The sequence below is a fragment of the Anticarsia gemmatalis genome, chromosome 8 (genome assembly GCF_050436995.1).
Source record: "Anticarsia gemmatalis isolate Benzon Research Colony breed Stoneville strain chromosome 8, ilAntGemm2 primary, whole genome shotgun sequence".
In the NCBI taxonomy this organism is placed as follows: Eukaryota; Metazoa; Arthropoda; class Insecta; order Lepidoptera; family Erebidae; genus Anticarsia; species Anticarsia gemmatalis.
The window spans coordinates 10,853,095-10,877,194 of NC_134752.1; the positions used below are offsets into that span (position 1 = coordinate 10,853,095).

Sequence of the window (24,100 nt, forward strand, 5' to 3'; positions counted from 1 at the left end):
TAAAAATATTAATTTCAAATGCTAAGGCCGTTCTTAATAGCCGTTACGTAAAGACACAAACATTTTTATGTATTTTCAATTGCAATTAATAAAAGTACTGTCGATTTCTTTAGTTTGACGTAGGCGTACGTTAATACCGGTGGGTACAATTTTACATAGTGACTTTTTAACTGTTTAACATGTTTTTCTAATAAATTATTCATAAGAACAAATAAAAATACTCTACATATTAAACATACATAGATATTATAAATAATATTACGAAACACTTCCGAGATGAAAGTCCAGTCATACAGATTAATTTATCAAACAAATCATCTCAGTCATCTTAGTTTGACGAATTTGTTATCAATCGATGAATCAATATGGTAGTTAAGTATTTGAGTCACAATTCTGTGTAGGATATTTCTGTAAACGAATGTCTTCATCAATCATTGTTTGTATGGGGTAATCTTAGAGGCTAAGAGCTTTTTTAGCTGTTCCACTGATGGGCAAGGGTCTCCTTACAAACCAGGGAGGAGTCAGGTCATGAGTCCACCACGATGGCCAAGCGCGGGTTGGGAACTTAATAATTACTTAGCTATTAAAATGATTTTACCAATGACAAGATTGTTTTAAAAACGCATATATTTTTTATGATATTTAGATTAAGGTATTTTTAATATGGATAGGTTCCAATTAATATATAAGTACGAGTCGATACCTCGCATTGTTTGATATACCATTAGCATGACAGATTGCTCATATCCGGTATAAATATTGGCAAAACCGAAAGTGATTTCTCATATTTTGACGTTTCTACGAACGGAAATAAAATTCGCATTTTCAAATTTTAAATCAAACTCAGGCTGCCTGAGCTTGAAACTTTTCCGAAGCTCGTCTTCCAATTACGAAGCACTATGTGAACTAGCCGAGTACGGCGGAAACACGGCTACCTGCTGTAAAATCCTATTAAAATTCATCAAACATCTCGAAACTAGATCACAAAGTCGAATACAAATTTCGTATATTTCCATTTCAAATCGCTCCTCTGATTTAATTACTTTCTTAGAGATATTTTGTCATCGTCTCACGGCGGAACTTCCGTCATATTAATTTGAATCGATTTTATTTATTAGGCGATTATCATAAATTGTAATCGATGGTGTTAAATTTCATTATCGTCTATACTATTTATGGTATGTAGGTCGTTGCATGGCTTTTAATAGTTTTAGTATCGGAAACATTTAAAAAATATTTATCGGCAAACGTAAAACTTGTTTCTGCTAATACTTCATCATAATTGTGATTTTTCTTCCGGAAAATGTTAGTACTTTTGCTAATGTTATTTTACGCTGTGTTGCTTGTTTGATTAATACTTATTAAGTTATAAGTGGGCTTGTATGTAATTAGTAATTGGCATCTAACTACGCGGAACGAATGTTGGTGTAAGTAATTAAAATTTATTACACTAGAATTATACTGGTTAACGAAAACTAGTTAGTTTTTGACCAAAAGATATATTTTATAAAAAGTAGTATTCAGTAAAAATTCAGAAATATTACGAAAGCGCGACGTTGCAATTTTAAAATAGTATCTGTTAAGAAGGGAGTCCATTTGCGTTGCCATCAGCACTAAGTTAATTTGAGAACTAAATTGAACTCCCACTCAACCCAGTTAGTGAGGTGTCGCGTCACACGAGATTTTAAAGCTGGCAACACACTGGCCCCGCTGCAAAAAGTTCGCGAGAAAAGTTTTCTCTTTCATTTCATAGCTCGCTAGTTTCTTTAGGACTTTGTTTCAACAAAACATTCTGATTGTGAAGCTTTTATACTTTCGTTTCAAATGTTATTATAACTTCTCTTTATGTTTTCCCTTTTAAGTATCTACCTATCTGTTCTTCAGATTCATTAGTTCGAGAACAACAATCATAAACGTGTTTTACTTTAATAACAAGCTATTATCTATTATTAGATAATGCACTATTATCTAATCAGAGTGCAATTATAGCCCTCTCGAGTGAGTATAACTCACCAACAGACAATTAAAACAACGGGAAAATAATAGAGCATTATGCATCGCTCTTAATTCGTTTCCATGGAGTTGAAATGTTACGAAACAAATTACAGCGGACCAAATAATATAAGTAATTTCACACGTGATTATGAAACAATTACTCGTAATAAGACAGTTATTTGCGTAAAAAATAGCGGTTAGTTTATAGCTAGGTGTAGACACGGTATTAAGTGTTATGTCGCCAATTAAGAAGATCTAGATAGTCCACACAAAGACCGAGCCCCGAAACGTGCGACCATCTCAGTTGCAACTATGATACTGCAATGGAGCGACATGCTAGACTTTTTATCCTGCGGTCAGTTCTATTTTCAACAAGCATTATTACCGGCCAGTGATTTAAGAACGTGTTACCATAAACAGATTACTTTTTTAATATAATCTGCCAGTCCGTTATAATGTTTTTATTTTCAATCAAATATTTAGTGATGCTGTTATTGTGTTGTAGTGTTATTGAAGATGAAAAGTGCTAACAAATTAATCGGTTTTATGGGAAGTACAATGCGAATTTTCACGCTTTCTCAACAGTTTGCCATTCACGTTTTACTGCAATTTCTTGCTTGCGTCTATTCAGAGAATGCTTTTAAATCACAATAGGTTGTTGTTGTGTGTCAATCGTTTTTATTGCAAATATTTGAATCAGCTATTAATGTTCAAAACTTTTTATAGACAGCATTTTGTTAAGCGTTTAATCAGATATACCGTCAGCTATCCGTTAAAAATAATGAAGACTGTCATAGACAATTAATATTAAGTACTTCGGTTAGATACAAATTAAAAAAGTGAAGCCTTTTTTGTTTATCTCAGCCATGTTTTTTTCCCATCAACATTTAACCACAAGTCGTCGGCGCCAACGCAGGGTCATCAGCATCCCATAAATTTCACATACAACAGAGGTCAATTCTGAAGCCTTCTCACACGTCTTTTATTAATAATTATATTCTTGGGCACGTTCCGCGTGGTGGAAGCGCCATGATCCTTCCGCGTTGGCCAATACAAACTGTTTACGATACATCACTGTTGCTTTCGTGCTGTTTTTTTAATGTTGAGTAACTATTACCCACGCGATGCGTCGACGCACGTCAGTGAAGACGCTCAGGGCTGCTACTGCTTCTGTTTTGCATGACTTAGCGCTGTAAAGACTTATATTGTAGACATTTGTAGATGTTCTCACAATTATGTTGACCTATTGGCGTTTCCCTTCAGCAGTTCTAACAAATTAGCCAATTTCAGCCTCACTTATTTCTATATATTGTAAAATGGGAAACGAAATAAATGTGATTCATGATCTCAATCTTGAAGATACTTTGAAATTTCCTTCCTTCACATACAGTCTTGGTCACCAATAGTTACCATGATATTTGGAAACGTCCCAAAAAATAATAATCATTAGCGTTACATAACTTTTCTTTATTTTGATTGGTCTTTCTACTTTCTTCCCAAGTAAGTGCGGGTCGTCAGCCCTGATCAGTGATTGGAACAATAAAGCATACGAACAATCATGGGAACCTTTCACCTCGTTTCGTTCTGGGAATTAACTCCGTGACGCTTTCCTTTGTCTATGTTACGTTACATTTTGCACAGGTTAAAAAACATAATAATATCGCTTATTCTTGTCTATGCTTACTTCGATTTCGTTAGAGTAAAGGAAATTGTTTGCCTTGATATTTGCATAAAATCAGTTTTTTAATAACTCCTAAAGTAAAAAGATTTACTTCCGAAAAAACATAACACAAATTAAATTATCCTTCATTAAAATAAACCCTGCTTCAAATATATCCTAAGAACTAAAAAGTTATAAAATATATTGATATTTTCGGAGCAGCCTTTTCATTTTTGGAGTCGGTAAAATAACCTTTTATCAATCAAATGTACAAAATTAAACATTTCTATAAAAAAAACAACTAACTCAATTTAGTGCAATGAGGATATACTAAAACTAAATTGTCCCACTAATTAGTAAAGTCAAATCTCATTAATAGCTAACATGTTGTATTTATAGCTTGTCACAACGTTTAATTAGACTGAATTATTATGTACTTAATGGCATGCCCACTGACGCATGTAAAGTAAATTATGTTTATCAACACATAAATATATGCATTTTCCTTAAATTAAAATCGCTTATAGCTCCATAATGATTGTAATTACACAAGTATTACACAAATGTTTACCTACTATAAAGGACAATGTGACATAATAATATTAAACATCGACTACTACCATAATATACTAATTTCCTATAACAGGGCTTCTTAGAATGTATGTCATTGCACATTACTAATAACATTGTAAATAATATTATAGACAAACTAAGCCGATATATGCGGCAGTCGATAATTCAAATTCAAATTCAAAATATCCTTTATTTTGTAAACTTTTTACAAAGTATTTGAAATAGTCACGTATTTGTATTTCTTTTGTCCGTTTCGGAAAAGCTGGTTGCTCGTGAGAAGAAACGGCAAGAAACTCACGGCTTGCTCTTTTAAAATGTCAATTTGCTTGATACAAGATGATTTGATGATTTACTGTGTACACTCAAAAAAAAAGCTGTAAATAAATCTAATTTAAAATTTAAGCTAATAAAAATAGTAATAATCTTCAAAAGGAAACTTATTGGTAGGACACAGTAAAACATTGTACATTAAAACATTAGTACATTATTTGAAACAGACTTGGTAGAAGCAGCACAGTCCCAAGCTTTATTATCGTCCAAATAATCTTTAACAGTATAATAGCCTTTTAAACATAAGTTGCGTTTAATAACTAATTTAAATTTATTGAAGCTTAAATTTTTGATTTGATAGAATCATAAACTAAATTAGTTTTCGCTAAAGGTCTCTAATATAAAACGACACTCAAATCTCACTTATTACACTAACGTCTCTCAAAATTAAATAAAACATAAATCCTAATACTGTCATATAATATGATCATGATTATAATAATACTAGCTGACCCGATGAACTTCGCTTGCGTCACATAAGAGAGAATGGGTCATAATTTTCCCCGTTTTTGTAACATTTTTTACTGGTACTCTGCTCCTATTGGTTGTAGCGTGATGATATATAGCCTATGGCCTTCTTCGATAAATGGGCTATCTAACACTGAAGAGAGCGAGTGAGAGAGAGAAGAGAATTTTTCAAATCGGACCAATAGTTCCTGAGATTAGCGCTTTCGAACAAACAAACACACAAACTCTTCAGCTTTATAATATAAGTATAGATTATGATATACTTATGAAAACTTCGTAAAATTTAACAGTGTGTACGGCCAGTTTTAACTAGCGCCGAAACGTCAAGCATCCTCCTGTAGCGTGCTGTATAATAAAATATTAGACAACATTTAAAACTATATTTATAAAGTAAGATGTAGAGATATTTTATGCTATAAATCTCTGTATAAACAAATAACAATGATTACATTAATTAGAATGTCTTAGTAAGTTGGCAGTTATTTGTTATGTAAATATTAATAATACGATGTTATAAAAACAGTGCGACACGCAAACAATATAGATCATGATGTCGTGAGATATTCTTAGTAATTTATTTTGAAATACGTAGAAAGTAAAAGTTATAATAAAATTTAAGAGCCATTGCGCTTAGTACCGTTGATTTTAGGGTTCTAATGATAGTTAATAATTAATTACAATTTCGCAGAAAAAATATTATTTTTAAATACATTAATATCTTCGGATAAGGAATCGCTTTCAACCGTGTTTTAAAAAAATATAGAGTATATTTGTACATATCAATAACAATAAATCAAGTAACATTTTTTTTTGTCAAGTAACATGAATTTTTATCATACTATGTGCATGTACTTTTAACAATGTATGAAAATAATCACAGTTATTAAGTCGTGAATCCAGGTGCGAACAAATAATGGCTTTTCTATCCATCAGTTCTATACAAAGTAACATTATGTAGGTAATAAACTAAAGAAGCATTACACGTAGACACATAAAATGTAAGCAATACTTGGTAAATAGGGAACACCTGTAATGACAGGAGACTTTATGGTCTAACTTTATGCCATAAGGTTTGGTCGTTATGTTCGTAATGCAGGTTTGTTGGCCAACTGATGTAAAATTATGTTATAGAGGCTTGTGGTTTACAGCGATTTATAGAGATTGTGATTTTTTGTAGGGGTACGGAAATGCATTTCGGTAAACATATTTTACTGCAAAAGTTTGTACATGAAAGGGATAATTTTATTCAAGTAATATATAGAAATTACGGCTATCCTCTAAGGAAATCTTTATAGATTACTGTGTTCTCACGACCGGAAACCGTACCCGGTATACGCAGTGCTCTGGTATAGCGGAGTGACCACTTCCTCAAAGCAGAAGTCAAGTTTGCATAAGAACTAGAAATTAAATAAATATTGAGAAATAATGCGGACAGATAATTAATTCCATTGATTTCCACACTGATTTTCATTGTGTATAGAAGGCGATACACAATTTTTTCAATCGGTGTTTATATGTCAAAATGTAGCCAATTATAAAGCTTCAATTGTTGCTATCAAAGAATTTTGTTAAGAGGATATTGAAACTTTTAAATATCTTCTAACATAATATAAGAAATATAATTACAAAGTCTGTAAACCCCTCCACAATACAGGGATTAAGTTCCAGTGAGATAGATATTTCTTTAGAAATTATTGACATTGAGTAATGTGCCACGAGCTTTTCTAAGACGATGCTATCATAACGCAATAAGCAATAAATATTTCTACTACAAATTATCTAGTTGACATGTTAAATTTTCTACTAGAAAAATGCATTTTCAGTAGAGTTCGTGAGCTTTATCAATAACTAGCTGACCCGCGCAACTTCGCTTGCGTCCAATAAGAGAGAATGGGTGAAATTTTTCCCCGTTTTTGTAACATTAATTACTGCTACTCTGCTCCTTTTGGTTGTAGCGTGATGATATATAGCCTATGTCCTTTCTCGGGTATCAAAATATCTCCATACCAAATTTCATGCAAATTGGTTTAGTAGTTTAGGCGTGATTGAGTAGCAGACAGACAGACAGACAGACAGACAGAGTTACTTTCGCATTTATAATATTAGTATGGACTAGCTGACCCGCGCAACTTCGCTTGCGTCACATAATAGAGAATGGGTCAGAATTTTCCACGTTTTTGTAACACTTTTTACTGTTACTCTGCTCCTATTTGTGGTAGCGTGATGATATAAAATATGTTTTTTTTGCACAAAAAATATTCTCAAAATTATTTATATCTCTTAATACAACGAAGTCGCGCTAAGGTATATCCGCCATTAAAACAGTTGCCATGACAACGAAATTTTGTTAATTCAATGTCATTAGGTATAATATTGATTATCCGCGACTTCGATCGCCACCTGAGTTTTCCCGGGAAATGCGTCATTTTCCCGGGGTAAAAGTAGCCTATGTCCTTTCTCGAGTATCAAAGTATCTCCATACCAAATTTCATGCAAATTGGTTCAGTAGTTTAGGCGTGATTGAGTAGCAGACAGACAGACAGACAGACAGACAGACAGAGTTACTTTCGCATTTATAATATTAGTATGGATATGGATATTTACTAAAAACTTCTAATACATTTGGACAGCTCTTCGGTTGTAGTCTAAATAATGATTGATATTCTTTCTTAGTTACATGTACATGTCTTTATTTGTACTCGTATAATCCGTTCGTGCTCGCGTTCGTCACGTTTCGCCTAAATGACCTTACATGAAGCCCTATACACAAGGGGAACATTTTGACTTTGACATTGAACGACTCGAGCTTTTTATTATTCCGAACTATCAACTCGTCACCTTGTCAATACAATTTGTAATCGATATTGAATTCGACACCTAATCGTAATGTGGCGTGCGGAGCTGGATAAGGCTATTTGAATTTGCCTCGGATATGCCTCGAGGCATACGAGACCGAAATAAGTTTGCCTTTCCGCGTATTTATTTTGTTTTGTAATGCATTCAATCTATACTTATCTATACTAATATTATAAAGCTGAAAAGTTTGTTTGTTTGAACGCGCTAATCTCGGAACTACTGGTCCGATTTATCTTTCACTGTTAGATAGCCCATTTATCGAGGATGGCTATAGGCTTTATACCATCACGCTACGACCAATAATTATAGGAGTAGAGTACAAAATGTTACAAAAACGGTTAAAATTTTGACCCATTCTCTCTTATGTGGCACAAGCAAAGTTGCGCGTCAGCTAGTATTGAAATAAACATACAAATAGGAATTGGTATATTTCCTAACCCCCCCTTTGCTCATAACTGCGTACACAGACCCTCATTTGTCGCGGTAAACCTCGCATTATAGCCGTTTCTATAGAAACAAGGCTTTAGTGCGCTTAATGAGCCCAGCTAACTTTGTGCAACCGGCGACCAATATTCCTATTAAGCAGCGTGATAAATTGAACCCAGTAATTAAGAATTGAGAAGCTCTAAATCTATTGTAGGCGTGACTTAACGTGCTCATTACAAAAACAGTCTGTCAATCAAACATCATAAATCATTACACGTTGAAAGGGTTTGATAGAAATATTTCTTCATCTTGTACTTTATTAGGATTAAAACCTTTCATTACTCAGAGCTTAGCACCAAATTAGTTGAATGTAATATTCATATAGTAACATATTGGCACAGAAACTGTTTGACATTGAGTTAATCATGTACATTGTTATTATGACTTAACCTCTGTCTGACGGCCGTGGGTAGTTTGATAAATGGGCCGGCCTGCTTGCGTAGGAAATCGGAAGTCCTAAATTATAATGCAAAATTTCGTTTTATTGTACGACCGAATTCTGTAGAGTTTTTGTCTCATTTCTTGGTTCGTAGGTTTCATAAATCATGTTCGATATCAAAGTTGTAAATCAAGATCGGTTAGATAGTGTTGCCTCGATACCATTACTAAATTATATTTCTAGTGATCAGTAAAACTGCGTAGGAATACCGATTAGCGATATACAAATTAAATCGGATATCGACCGTTTATGAATATCAATACATGCAAATCGTTGCAATTTAATCATTAATCAACCAACACTTGAACAACTTAAACTCGGTTTTATTTATTTTTTCTTTTTTTTTTATTGTATGTTTTTAGTTTGTTTTTTTTTCTTTTTGTTTACGTAGTCCTTTTTTCCATAGAGCTCCAGTACGGCGCGCTGCTGGAAGGGTGCGGGGGGGAGTTGCCGTCGTTAAGCGCATGCGCCCCTCACCCCCCGCACCTCGACAAGGCGACGCGCCGGCAACAGAAGGATGCGCGCGCGCAACAAGACAAAATCGCACAAGTTAACATACATTTACACGGTATTGTTTTTGTTTTTTTTCTGTTTCGTTTACCTTCTTTTCTTTCTTTATTAATATATATTTTTCGGTTTTGTTGTTATTTTATTTATTTAATTAACATATTATATTTTTATACACTATACACATAACATCTGAGTACTTCCTGAACTATATTTACAAAAATTAAAAACTTCCGTGTTACATATCTAATATTAGATGGGAACTAACGCGAACATTATTAATTTTTACCTTAAATTTCCTGACGTTTCGGCGCAGGTTACACTGGCCTTAGTCCTGTATAATAAACTTAATAATAATATGCATTTTTACAAAACTACTAACATTAAGTTATGTCTTGTGACTGTATTTCAGTAAACGTTCTTACAATGGTCCTATAAAGTGAATCTTAGCTCTGTTTGTTACAGCACTGTTCGCGGCCGTGGAGCATGGCTACCTCGACAAGGCGCGAAATATTCTCGAGTCCACGGACGTCGATGTTAACAGGTTGGTATTTATGTACCTTATTTACTATCATGTTATAATCAAGGTAACTGGGTTGAGGAGGGGTGATAGGCAGTCGCTCCATGTAATGTAGTGGTATTGAGTTATATCCAGTGTGACTGGAAGCTGACTCCAACATAGTTGGATGAAAGGCTAGGCAGATGATAATTTACTTACTGCATTGATCATATTTAGAACAAAAATATAGGCAATAATTTACAGTAGGTAATTTACCTTATGATTAGTCCGCGTTAAATTCAAACTTTAGTCTCAAATCGAAGTTTAATAAATTCACGCTTTGTCACTCTTGTTAAAGTTAGGGACAAATATAACAAATCATTTTAATTTCATATTCAGACGATAAGTAAACCTTTACCAGTCAAGAATCCAAACGTCCAAAACCAATCCGGTACCTAGTACCTACTAAAGAGGTATGGTAGTATAGAATATATTTCTGATGTTCAAAAACTGGTACCTCTTACTTATTGACTTATTTGGTGTGTATTGAAAGAGCATTGCATACATCTCCAGGATTTCCTATGTCACGAGGGACGTGACGTAACATACGAGTACTAATCTATTACGTAAATATCACGCACGGAATGTCGTATTTCGTAAAACAAATATTTTCTACACATTAACGTTACTTATTCATAGTTCCGTTTTGATGACTATAAATGTTCGAAGTGAACACCAAAATATTATACAATTTTGTAATCTTATTAAAACAGATAACAAGATTATAGTACACTTTAGTACAGATTATAATTAAGCATTAAATCCTAACATTATATTCTCAGTATTCACCAGATATTATTTTGTTAGGAAAGCAAAGGTCTGCTGTCTTGAAACCCTGGAAAAGATCGCCATTTAATCCATACATGATTCTTCTTCCTTCAATCTTAGTATGATAACCACTGGACGCAATGATTCCCTCAATTCATTTCAAGAGCTCCATTTTAAAATAGGTCCCAGTAATTGTAGTGCAATAAGAACTAGCCGTATATCAAAGAGAGCACTTAAAGCACAACCGTTACTATCAGATACAGTAGCACAGACGAATGCATCCTCGGTGAATTTATCTCAGTCGGAACTCCGACTTGAGACACTTGGACCTGTCGCGGAGACAAACGAACAAACGAAATTCACATTTCTTATTGCACTTGTCTTTTGTAAGGTGGTAAAAAGAATATAGAGACAATTGCTGTCTTTGACACGTTCTACAAAAAGATTTATGCTCGGTTTCACCGCTTCTGGATAAAGTATCAGGTAGTTGGACAAGTGGAATATTGAAAAATCTTTTCATTCATTTGCTATCATTTTATCTATCAGATACCTAGGTTATCCGACTCTTATACTTGGGTCGTAAAATTGGCTCTTATATGTACTTACAGTGATTCTTGGGTAAATCCATCTTGGGTTAATGCACTTGCTGCATAATGTCTCATTATTCTATGGAAAGGTCTAGATGCAACTATAACAAACGATATCAATGAAAAAAATATGAATCAGAATGACGGAAAGTCTTGCAAAGACGTCATTAATGTCAATATCACGACAGCTACTTAAAAAACTGAAGCCTTTCATCCCACTCGATAATACGTAATGTTTTCTCTCAACAATAATACGAGATAGGCTGTCGTTCGTAGCAAAAACTTGAGTGAATTAAATTAGCCAACTTTGCCATGATATTGTTGGACAAAGCCCTCTTTCTTTGAGGCACTTAACAAAAGTTAATCATGATTTCCTTTCTTCTCTGAGGGAATAAACTTGTTAAGGGCGTACTTCGTCATTAACATTCTCAGTATAATGTCACATAGCTATGAATAAGCCTTTCGTTTTAATGTAAGTATTCTAGAAAAAAGATTACTTAAATCAATGGTCCTTGATATAATAAAAACACGAAGGATCCTTCTTCTTCTTTCAACCGGTTACTGTCCCACTGCAAGGATCTCCTCCCAAATGAGGGAGGAGGTTCAGGCCTTGAGCCCGCCTTGCTAGCCAAATGCTGGTTAGAGACTTCGCATACCCTTAAGAAATGAAAATAATATTCATATATCATAATTGTTACGAAATTTAAGTATATATGAGACGAAAGTTTGTCGTAATTCCGAAGGTGTCATCCAGGGTAACGCTGTAGGTCCTATACTATTACACGATGTAACATATAATTTTATTAACAACTGTTATGTTTTCAGCCTCAATGCAGACGGTCTATCACCGTTGGATGTGGCCGTGTTGGCACCGAACAGACAACTTGCGAAAATGCTCATGGAATTCGGAGCTAAAGAAGGCACACAATGTAAGTAATAACACTATGTACTTCACATATTAAATGTCCAGCTGCACTAGAATATACGAATAATATTACATTTAAAGGAAATGGCAACCGTCAGCGCTACATTTATCTTTCAGACACATTTTAGTTCGTTCTCAAATACTGTGAAATGTACACGTTGTACATTTTCAACCAAGAGACTTTGGAGTTACTATAGTTTATAGTACGTTATGTATGTATACACAAGCAACTAGAGGATACGGTATCTATGTAATTTGTATTTGCAGTCTTAACTTTGCTTTCTGTATGAATTGTATTTAACTATGGAATTATATTATAAGAGTAACTAATTTTTTAAACTGAACACTTTGCTATTGGCCTACCCCTATGGGAAAAAGACGTGATTTTGTGCATATATGTAGCACTAAAAATACAAAACAACCAGTCATCTCAGCAAATATGTACGAATAACAAAAGTGAAGATACGTTCCATGCCGGAAACGCAATCAAATATTTCAGCAAAAAATTTAAGGTAAAAACCAAATGCGTACTTACAAAACAACCACATTTCTACGCGAAGTGTATTTCAGTGTACAAGACTATTGTGTCGCAATGGATACTGAATTTCCAAACCACTTTCACCGGCTTGAAACATTTCAGCAAGTCCATGACAAATCATTTGTAACAAGGCACCGGGCTTGTTAGCTTACTTTATGTTGTATCAACGCTGATATTTCAAGAGTAACATAGCTTCTATCGTGGGGGAAAATGTAAGTAAGAAACGGGATAGAACCTGTTTTATATTTCGCTATACAGTGAACAGTGTTGAATCAATACCTGTAATTCTGCTTCCTTAAGCTTGAATATGGTTAGGTTTAAACAAAATATAGAATTTTAGAGCTTCTTTTATATTAATTTTATATAAGATCTATTTATTATCTCGATCCCTTTTATATAGTGTACTATAATGGCGAAATGTTGGTACATTATACCTTTGAGTATAACAAATGTATTGTTATGTATGTTCTGTAAAATCTGTAGCTAAAAATAAGTAATCTTAATATGAACCCACCCTTTTAATTCTTATGCAAGAGTTCATAACGCTTAAAAACGGCTGTCGCGTCGGATAACCTATCTCACAGAAAAAGAGACAAAAAAGTAAAGATCTGTCAAAAGCGTTCCTTTGGACTAGCTAATATTTATCTTTAGATTGTGAAACCGACCGTTTGTTGTTATTATCACAACATATAATAGAAAAAATCCCTGCGCATTTGTCTGCTTGCGAAAAAATACAAAAAACATCTAACTGGATTTAGATTTCATTTGTTCGACGAAACACCAGAGCAATTAATGATTGAGTCTATAGTATAAAGTTAAGTGTAGATTTACTGAAATAAGATAATGTCCTGGAACTGGACTTCGAGCTCAAGCAGACCCATCTCTTGGATTCGCTAGAAAACAATATAAATATTCCGTTGATTTGTTTACGAAATATTCAAATTCTATAGGTGATATTCGGTAGAAAACCTTTGTTTCAAAGACGCGGGCGGTGATGTGTTGGTGCATTACCAATGCACGACTTGCCGGTGTCGATCTCTGCACGGAACTCATATTTGTGTTCTCAGTTCGGCTCGCGTGTTTGTGCATATAAATTGAAAACTCAGACACATTGAATTGTGCCGCAATGCACGAGGTCCGAGCTTAAAGCTGCTTCTATTTGCAAGGCGGATTACGATTTTGAAGGTGAAACCTTAAGTGACAGGATGATTTATCTCAATTGCGATAGTTAAGATACGTTTTTTCCCATAAAGGAACAAACTTATGGAAAAACCACTCTTCTTAATCGAGGTAAGGTTCGAAATCAGTAATAAAAAATCGAAAATATTGATCAGCATTGAAAATTGAGATCCAGAGTACTTCGATCTTCGATCACGATCATATCCATGCGTGTCAGCTGGCCGACACGTTGCCCTCTTTCACGTGAGCATCTGGAAATCACATTTCGTCAGAATCTAGGAAGAGATTATCTAATCAATGTGTTTGCATCTGAACGTGTAACATAGAATCTTGTGATAACAGTAATGCCCCGCGCTCTGACCTTGCATACGAACTCACTGTTTCAACTGCTTCTACTGTTTACTGTAGCTTGTCATTTGTTTTGCTATCTATTTGCTTTCGTACGTCAAGTTTTGATTTATTTTCTAAACGATGTATTATAGTTGCTCTTTGTAAAGAAGTCTAAGGTATCGCAGAATTTTACCGTATTGTTTCTTTTCCCATTTGTTTGGAAAGAAGGGTGTGTGGGTAAAAAAATGCCCAGAGCAGCACCACTTAAAGTTGAGATTAAACGACAAGCTTGACGGAACGAGCTCTGTCGTGAAAATTCGTGATCACTCTTAGACGAATCATAGCCTAAATCTATAAAAGAAGCTCATAATACGCGAGAAAGCTTTCACGAACACCACACAGAAGTTTCTAGTCCACAAAACCCTACATATTTTCAATCTCAGCACACATACTTGTATAAAAAGTTCTATCTGGTGAAGATTATGGATTATTACGCCATTGTCATACCGTCTCATACCTCCTTATATTTCGGTGCCTCAGGAATTTTTATAATTTGCATTCCGAACGTACGCGAGCCTTATAATAAGAGCGCGAGGTACCGTATTGAGAAAAAAGGGAATAAGGTAGAGATGGATATTTTTAGCTGGCAATGATTTATTATATTGTACCACGTTATTACGTTATTATTGGCAACGATAGGATGGCAATTGTGAACGATATTGTTATAAAGAATTTTATTTGGAAGCATTGTGACAAATATGGCTGTTTAAAAATAAAGGCTTGGGTTTTCTAACCAGTGATTAAGTACGAGAGAGATTCTGGAAATCTCTTTGTGATGAAGATAAATTCGCAACCCTCGTACAGTTTTTAAACTAGGTATAGCGGTTTGTAGATATACTTAATACTATATTCCTAAACGGGTCAGCCAGCCCGTGACCATGGTCGATGTAATTCGATTGAAACGTCGCGCAAATAATAAGATGACGTTGAATTTCAACCTTAAAATACTCATTGCGATTAAGACCCGTTTGACAATATTATAGCATTATTGCAAACCACTATTAGGGGAAATTAGGTTTTCTACGCATTTTTGCCAGGATCTGTCATCACCTTAGGGTAGACATATTATCTATCCTTAAGGCTTCGGGTTAACGACCGGGTCGTGGTTTCAATCACCACTCAATGCTCAAGACACGCAAACTGCTTCTACAAACCTTCGTGCGGGCCTATAATTGAACGTCAAAACACAATTTCAGTGGAAATGTAACCATCCATTAAGTTCCCGGTAACACACGGGCCAAATCATTCATGGAATCAGACAAACAGTTACTGCAGTAACATCAACATTACCTTTGTGATGCAACGATCATCGATCCATTACTTAATATGACTGTCATAACGGCCACCCACGCTACTATGATGAACTGAAAATATGAGACTCTCAGTTCTCTAGTCTCATTTTACTTATTGTACGAAATGAGTGAAAACTTATTCATTTCTTATATCCGAAGGACTTTATGTCAAAAGTCTATGGCGCAAGGCGGTTCAAAACTCGGAAAGGCTATATGGAAAAAATAGATTGCCTCGAGCTCAGAAATAAATCCATCTGATATCTTACCTAAGACTTTCTAGCGCTAACTTTTGTAGAAGTTAAAGAGCGTCTTAATAATATTTTATTTTAACCGCTGATGTAATTGTCAAAGATTATCTTCAACACATAAAAGTCAATAAATTTTGCTTAGAACAAAGAATAAATCATTACCCTTCGTGACTGAATTGACGACTTCATTAACTTAATAAATCATTTGCATAGAAATTTTCCGCAACAACTGTTTTTAATATTCCGTTTGTTCATTTCCTTTTACATTTGGTGCCTTTTCCGTCACATGCAATGCGACCTAATTAGCAAAACTGACCACAAGCTTCATCGTGGCCCTGTCTACTTGATACAAGCAATTGTATTGCGTGACGCCGACAACCGTACGTCCACGAAACTTATGTCACGAAATGTGGGACTAAAACTACAACGTATTTGCCCTAATTACTGCAATACTCGACTTAATGGTACAGGTGATAAAGGTGTTATTCCGGTGCTAAGTTTGACGGTTTTAACGCAAAGGAAATGTGTTTGGCGGCTCGTTAATTGGAGAATGTTGGACTGGTTTCGTTTTTGAAAGGATGTTTACGGGTTATTATGGTGAAGATGGTTTGTAACAGATATTGTAACATCTCGGGTTCTTGTGAAATGGTTTTACTTTTTAACGCCAGTCTACCTTTATACATACCTATGACGTTTCGGGTTCAAGTTTAAATTCTGTATCACTGACAGTCAGACACAGATTTACAACGAAGTATTTTAACTTATTAGTAACAAGACAATATCGCAGATAAAATAGACACTCTGTAATCCTTATTTAAATTACTTTTTGTACTTACTACTACTTACTAATTTACATTACTTCACCAAAATTCAGGTTGCTACTGAGAATTTCGTTAATTACCGAAAACCTAGTATCCTCTATAATGGTAATGAATGCTTACCTAAATAGATTATTTTCTGGATTATATTTATAGTTTACAACCCAGATAACAACATAATACAAATCCCTCAACCTCTCAACAAACTAAAACAATACGATGTAAACTTAATCGTCGTAACAAACCAATATTTATTAGTTTCCGATGATCAGTCTCAATAACAGTTACAGTGCCTCGATTCTCTACTACTATCGACTACCGACAACCGGCTTGCTATCGAAATTTTGACATTTAGAATGTTCTGCCAATATGTTTGCTACGACACCCGTCAGAGGCGCTGATCAGATTTTCATACAAAATTTCTCGATGACAGTTCGGTTGTCGGTAGTCGATAGTAGTAGAGAATCGAGGCACAGTTAGATAGATACAGCTATCGGCCGTTTATCTAATCGCTCGATTTATTTGCCGTCGCTCAAGTGGGCGTGATTTGTTTTTCTAGTACTGTCATTACCGTAGACCTAGTTTATAAAGCTTTTGATAATGTATTGTCACACCTGTTTACTATGAAGAGCTATATCTTTTGTAGTTTTTTGTTTTACAATTCAAGAAAGGCGTAACTGATCTTTTTGTAGAATCGTCTTATGACTTTATTCTTCTGAGGTGTCTTACTTTAATGTAGAGCTTTACATGGGTTTTGCTGATTGTATATTTAGGCATTCTTGTACTGTGAGTGCGATATCTTTGTGAGTTGTTGTTCTATGATATTCGTAGAGAGATATTTGCATTAACTTTTCAAATTTACAAGTCCCTAATTAAGAAAATTGTAAATCATAAGTAACTTCTTCTTTAATTAAGCGTATCCATACTTCCTCGTCGTACGTAATCCCTCGATAGAACATACAAATCGATCTTAAAGGTTCTCAGGTGCGTTGTGACACTTGAAAAAAAAGTGCAGGCACTCGATTTTTTCACACGAATATTCGAAAATAAGTTCAAGATAAAATCAGTAGACGGAAAATGCATTTGAAAACTTCATATCGGTCAAAAGCATTCATCTTAGCGGATGTTTTTACTTTCATTGTCATTGTCCTACATTTTGAACACTTGAATACTTGAAGAATCAATGCTTAAAGATTTTATTATCAGTTAATACCCCGCTTACTCATCAAGAAGGTTTTCAAAGAAACAAGGCCGCGATAGACATCTGTCGGACAACATAAAACAAATGTTATCGGTCGATGCAAATGTTCAATCAGATCATTTTTTTATGGCATTAACCTCTGAACACAAACACAGTATTATTAAGATATAATTTAATTATAAAATAGCAAATAGTTGAACACCCGTTCGCTTCTTTTTAATTTAAGCTCTGTCTGCTTGAAAGTACTCGAAAAAAGCATGTTAAATAATGCATGATCGCATTAATCTCGTAATTAGCAGATGAATGTTTAATTTGCTAGTTTTGTGTGAAAAGTAGCACCTCAGTTACAAAAAAAGTAGCTCGCTATTTCTTTAACAGCTGTAGTGCAATGCAGGACACGAACTTTCGCAAGGAAGATTAGATTATGCTAACTATTCCACCACTTGTAAGGCAATTTTGATAATTACGTACAGCAAAAAAGCGTAATAGCTGTTGAATTGAATTGAACTGAATCCATAGAAACTACTGCAGTTTTTGCGAGAATATATTACAAACTTTATGATCCATTTTAACGTAATTTATTTCCGTAATTCAGCTTCTGTAAAAGACATGCCCCGAAAACGGTTGTCAATAAGACTTTTTTATTTACGAACAAGATATAGGGATGTACAAAACAACTAATACAAAACCGGGATCAAACGGGATCGCCTCGGGCGAGTTGTCGAGCAAGAAGTTTATTGATCTGTATGCGACACGGGTAACTGCAAGTGCCTGCTAAGTTTAGGACCCGGGACATGCGTCTTTATGTCCGGATATAAAACGCAATACAACTCGTTTTTATCGGCTAATTTATTGTTAGAGGGCGTAGTAAAAAGGCGAATGCGTCGCTAGATTCGTTCTTAGATAGTTTTATTCCTTCGTGAATCGGTCAAAGAAAACTATTTTGATACTTTGAATTGATCATTGCGTAGTAAGATATAAATAAAAAAATTGTTGCATTTGTAATTAAAAAATAGTCGAACATTAGAAGAAAGTACATGACACAACTTGTTGTATCACACATGACTGCAAACATATATGCATGAAACTGTTGCACTACTGTTGTATTAATCAAAAAGTATCATACTCTATCAGGAAAATAAACATTCATTGGCAATAGTATCATAGGTAAAACACAAGATACACAAGAGCCCTTGAGCGATGAATATCGGGACTGCAACGAAAATGGGACAATTGCCAGCACTAGAGACAGCCGGAGGGCTACCACGGAATATATTTGCGTCGCTACAAAAATGCATCGTGCGATATTGGTTTTGCGACCGAGATATTTCAAGTGTTATTGAAATATCGAAATTAGACGCAGTTTGAATGTTTCTGAATAATACTTAACATAAGTAGGTGATTCCGTTAACTTCTTTGGACGTTAAGTTTGTTCGGCTACGATTTTATTCACGGAATGGGTCTATTTTTCTTCAGAAGCTGAATAATTTATTTCCTATTCAATGCGTTGCAATGCAAATTGATCGAGGAATCGCTTTAGATCGCTAGGAGTATGTACCTACAGTTAATTAGATTTTCAGTTTGGACGAACTGAAAGTCAAGTGTATTCTTTCTGAAAAACATAATGCGACAAGAATGTGACACGGAAATGACATAAACAATCATCTAAAGCAAATGCAAAACATGTTTATCTTATAAAAATAGATAACTACGGTTATCTAGAATATTCGGATGTTTTTCAAAATCCAATTTTTGTACGATAAAAACTGAATAATAAAAAGGAAAAATAAAATTCTCGTAGAAATAGTAAAAATACGGAGAGAATTTTTAAATGCAAACGTATATTTTAAGAGCTCCCACAGTTTTCACTTGGCTCTGTTAACGATGGCGATAACTAGAGAAATGTGGAATTTTATTTTATCTATTTAATGTACAGATGACTACAGACTCAAAGGAATACAATTGTGGAAAATGAAAATCCTTATTAATGTTTTATTAAGACTTTATTCGTAGTACTCGTAACCGGCAGTCTTGTACGTTAAGTTGTATGAATGTGAGTAATGCAAGGGAAGTTTGTAAGGAGCGTACCAAGAGGCATTTTTTGGTTTCTCCCTACCCTTATGGGAGGAAGGCATGATATGTATGTATCTGTAAATGATTGTGAAACATCATAAAAAATGTGTTAAATACATTTTCCTCCAATTTTCTTCTCTGTCACTGTATAATAAACACTTATTCAATCGCATTTCCATCATCATACCACCTACGCAACTTTCAAAGTAGGTCGTCTACCTTAGTCCGTACTGTCTCGTTAAACGTATTCCGTCAATATGTAAAACAGGCGGTCCTTTCCAAGATTTGCGACGCCTTCGCTTTCAGCTACTATTGGGGTAAAGAGCTCCGGGAATATTTACTTTTGGGGTATTACTTTATACCTCTGATAGTGGGGTATAGACCCCTCAATACCCGAGAATTACGACCTCAACTTGAATACTATCTGAAGCGGTCGAGTGATTGAGCTTTTCATTATTTATTTCTTGAAGATTTTTTATGATTATACAGTCTTCAATTTACGAGGTATAATAAGTTAGTAACAAGATTTGTATTGAAACGGAACTTTAACTTTACTACGAAAGTAAATATCCGTCTTTGAGTGATCCCGAAAGATAATTTAATTCTTTCAATTCGGATGAAAGTTAGCTTGTTAAACTTTAGATACTATGAAGATTCAGGGACAATAGCACTTACAATAACTTTAGTTATAGTTTCATACTTTTCTTCTTTTGTTTCTTACCCTTGACTTTATAGAAGAAGTAGTCATATATATTTTAAGTCTGCATCCTTTGAAGTGATGTTACAAACTTCAAATATAAAGTTTCAATCTATCTTCAAACCAATTTTCGCATGAGGATAAACTTCCGCGTATTCGGTTGTAAAAAAAATCATAAACCGTAATAAGTATCATTATCTTAGAATATTAGTATCATATTTTAAACCGCCACGTAACGTCACAACGACGTTGCGGAAACCATGATCATGAATAATAAAGTTTATATTATCGTTTTACCCGGTAGGCCTCGAGTGCTTACCGATTAGGCTTTTAGGGTGATTTATTCGGGAAAGTCTGAGCTTAGTGTAAGTACTTGCTAAGGAGCTTGTCGAGAGTAACGTTAAAGACTCGCGCTACACGCGGGCTCTAGCCCTTGTACCCTTTAAAAGTGCTTCGTTTCATGTAAAATGAACAGTTATGTACTTAAGATGTTCTACAAATATGCTTTATGAGTTTCGACGCAGCCGCTCGAGAGACTCGAGTTCTATACATGTACGATATCGCTCCGTATGCCATTTCAGTTTCAATTAAGATTTGACTAGCTTCACAATGCTACTTTTTCAGTATGCGAAAATTTCAAAGTAGAAACATAGTTTTTTGGGTCTATTTATGTGCTTATACACACAACATACAATACTGGAGCTTTACTATGGTGTACTTTAAATTGCTACTGTTAAGAAAGACTTTTTGTTTTGTTTTTGTTAAGAAAGACTATTGTATCTTTGTTCCGAATTGGATGCGATTAGTTTCAAATTAACTACTACTAAACATAATCAATTCAGCTTAATGAGTGAACATCATGTATTCGAACAACAAATCGTACTCAATCAACACACAGTTTAACGTCAGTAAATTAATCGTACATTTTGATGAGAGATGGCCGACCGGTGACCATACAAATAGCTTCATTTCCCGATTATACGTGGTTACGAACTCACTGAAATTGACAAGTAAATAACATTACAAATACATAATCAAGCTTTATATTGAAACTGTCATGTAGTCTACTTAAACCCTATCATTTTATATTAATGAGTAACGATGTAGGTAAGTAATAAATGATATAAAAAATATTATTATATAAATCTGAAGAGTTTGATTGTTTGAATGAACGCTCTATACTCAGGGATTGGTCCAGATTCCAACTCAAAAAATATTTTTTTACTGTATTGTGTAATAGAGGTAAAAGTTCGAAATAAAAGTATTGTTCGGACTTTTACCATTGAGAGTAAATCTTAGGTTTTACCGGAAAATCTTAGGATTTACCACAGTTCGGGCTTTTACAGTAACATATATAATACACGTATTAAGGGAATTTTAACATCATGCTAATAGAAGTAGAGAAAGCTAAAGCCGTAGGATATACTAATAAAGACGCCAATAGGTACTATATCTTCAAACTTATTTTTCTTTATTCACATTCATATATCCTGTCATACAAAGCCATTAACTTTGTAACATAATTATAATATTGTATTGTATGAAATAAATTAAATAATATATATTGGCAAAACTAGTCATTCTTACTTTAACAATGGTAATGCTTACGAAACACCGACATTTTTATGAGTCATCAATGTGATTAGTGATTATTTGTTGTATCGTGAAGATCCTATTATGTATTGAGATTATGACACTACCATAACTATAGATTCTTATCGTACTGTATGAATAGTCTTTCTAAAACACACTACTGTTAGATACAGTCCTCATTTCAGAGAGAGCAACATACCCAGTACATTGTCATCTTCGTTATCAATTATCGCCGAGATGGTTGCTTCAAGCTGCTTTCCATTTTTCGAGTGTAATTTTCATTTATTTAAAAGAAACTTACAGTCATGTGTTACTTTCTTATTCTTATTATTTTCTTAAATTTCCGAGCAAGGGATTTAAAGTACAATGAAACCCTGTGCATCTAAATACCTATCAGAGAATTTAATAACCTTAAGTTAATTGTCTGATTAGGTACATGAAAGTAGCGTATATAGTAGCAACGACCCTTAACTTTCAGTAAGTTATACTAAAGACACTAGTAGTAGTCTCCTTATTGCTCAGTACTTTACTTTTGTAGTTAAAGTATTTTTTGTTTGTTCCAGTCAAAAATTCGGAAGCTCTGGGCGCGCACTTACGGCGACTGGCTCGCGAGGCGGAGTCCAAACTGCACGAGATGACTGGCTGCATGCCTGAGAGGACCTGCAGGGAAGATGCTTGTACTAGGTATGATATTATTAAGCATAGTAAAAACTTTGTTGATATTATGGCTTTTCTAATAAGTGGTAACATCTACAGGAGTGCATTTTTGATGTATTTAATTCGAAAACCTTGTAGCGGTATAATTATTTGAATAACTTAACGTCACTCTAATTTATATTTATTCTTAATAGGTATGTCATTTGAACTTTACGTAAGATAAGAAACTGTACTGTACAACTTACTAAGGAAAGACAAATTGTACCAGATGCATAAAGAAAAACTTTGTTTGAATTCGTCTCCCGACAGTACTCTTTGTAAACTTTAAAAACTTTAGTTCAATCTAACTTTTAAATTTGCTGCATACTTGTAGTTACGAGACATACAACTAAATAACAAGATATATCTTAGTAATGCCGTATTATTCAAGGATTGTCGGGGAAACTACAAACTACACATACAATTATAATTACGTGCTTTAAAGAAGTAATAATACCCGTAAGCGTGTAAATAATTTCAGTAACTACTTCCAGCATTCTCCTAAGCGTCTAAAATTACTAGATTGTAGTGGTTATTTAGTAAGTGTATAATTTAAATCACTCGCAGGTCGGCGGCTGGCAGCCAAGCGGCCGGTACTACCGGGTGTGCGGGTGGCGCTGGCTCGGAGAAAGACAAACAGGCACAGCACTGGGAACGAAGAGTGCGGACTTTGAAGTAAGTTCTAAGAAATAATATGTGGAAAATTGTTTAAGTGATTTGTTGGAAAGGTCATTGTGAGTGAATATAGAAGTATACTTACATTTAATTCTGTTATGAGGAAAAGTTAAGGTCGTCTGAAGTTCTGACCAAAGACAAAGGCTTTTTTCCTATGCGTGCTTCTTACTAAGCTTTTAGAGTGTAAGATTACCAACATACCTGAGAAAGGACATAGGCTACTTTTTACCCCGGGAAAATGACGCATTTCCATTTCATGGTAAATTCGGGTGGCGGACCAAGATACTCTTCAATTACTTATAATTATGTTAATTAGTGAACAATCTAAGGCTAACTTTTATCAGTAATCTAAAAACATACTAAAATTAATCCTTTTTAATAAAATTTAGCGACGGAATATATTTTTATCAAAAAAACAATGGTTTCGTATCGACCTTGTAACAGATTCTCAAGTAGACGATACAAATGTTATCATTGTAATGTATCGCCACATAATATTATAAGTAAAAGTCTTCCTACTATCATCTCGCAATCTTAATCTCTATTG

The 24,100-nt window shown here is 34.4% G+C and overlaps 1 protein-coding gene across 2 annotated transcripts in view; it reads left to right on the forward strand.

Moving 5' to 3' along the window:
• The window catches only part of wake (ankyrin repeat and fibronectin type III domain containing protein wide awake), a 75,431-nt gene that overhangs the window by 41,563 nt on the left and 9,768 nt on the right, over window positions 1–24,100 (forward strand). For both annotated transcript variants that reach the window (XM_076117717.1, XM_076117716.1), the window contains 5 exons: window positions 9,214–9,375; window positions 9,780–9,858; window positions 12,054–12,157; window positions 22,746–22,866; window positions 23,446–23,553. In XM_076117717.1, the coding sequence (XP_075973832.1) occupies window positions 9,214–9,375; window positions 9,780–9,858; window positions 12,054–12,157; window positions 22,746–22,866; window positions 23,446–23,553 (574 nt within the window). The remainder of the gene's footprint in view (window positions 1–9,213; window positions 9,376–9,779; window positions 9,859–12,053; window positions 12,158–22,745; window positions 22,867–23,445; window positions 23,554–24,100) is intronic.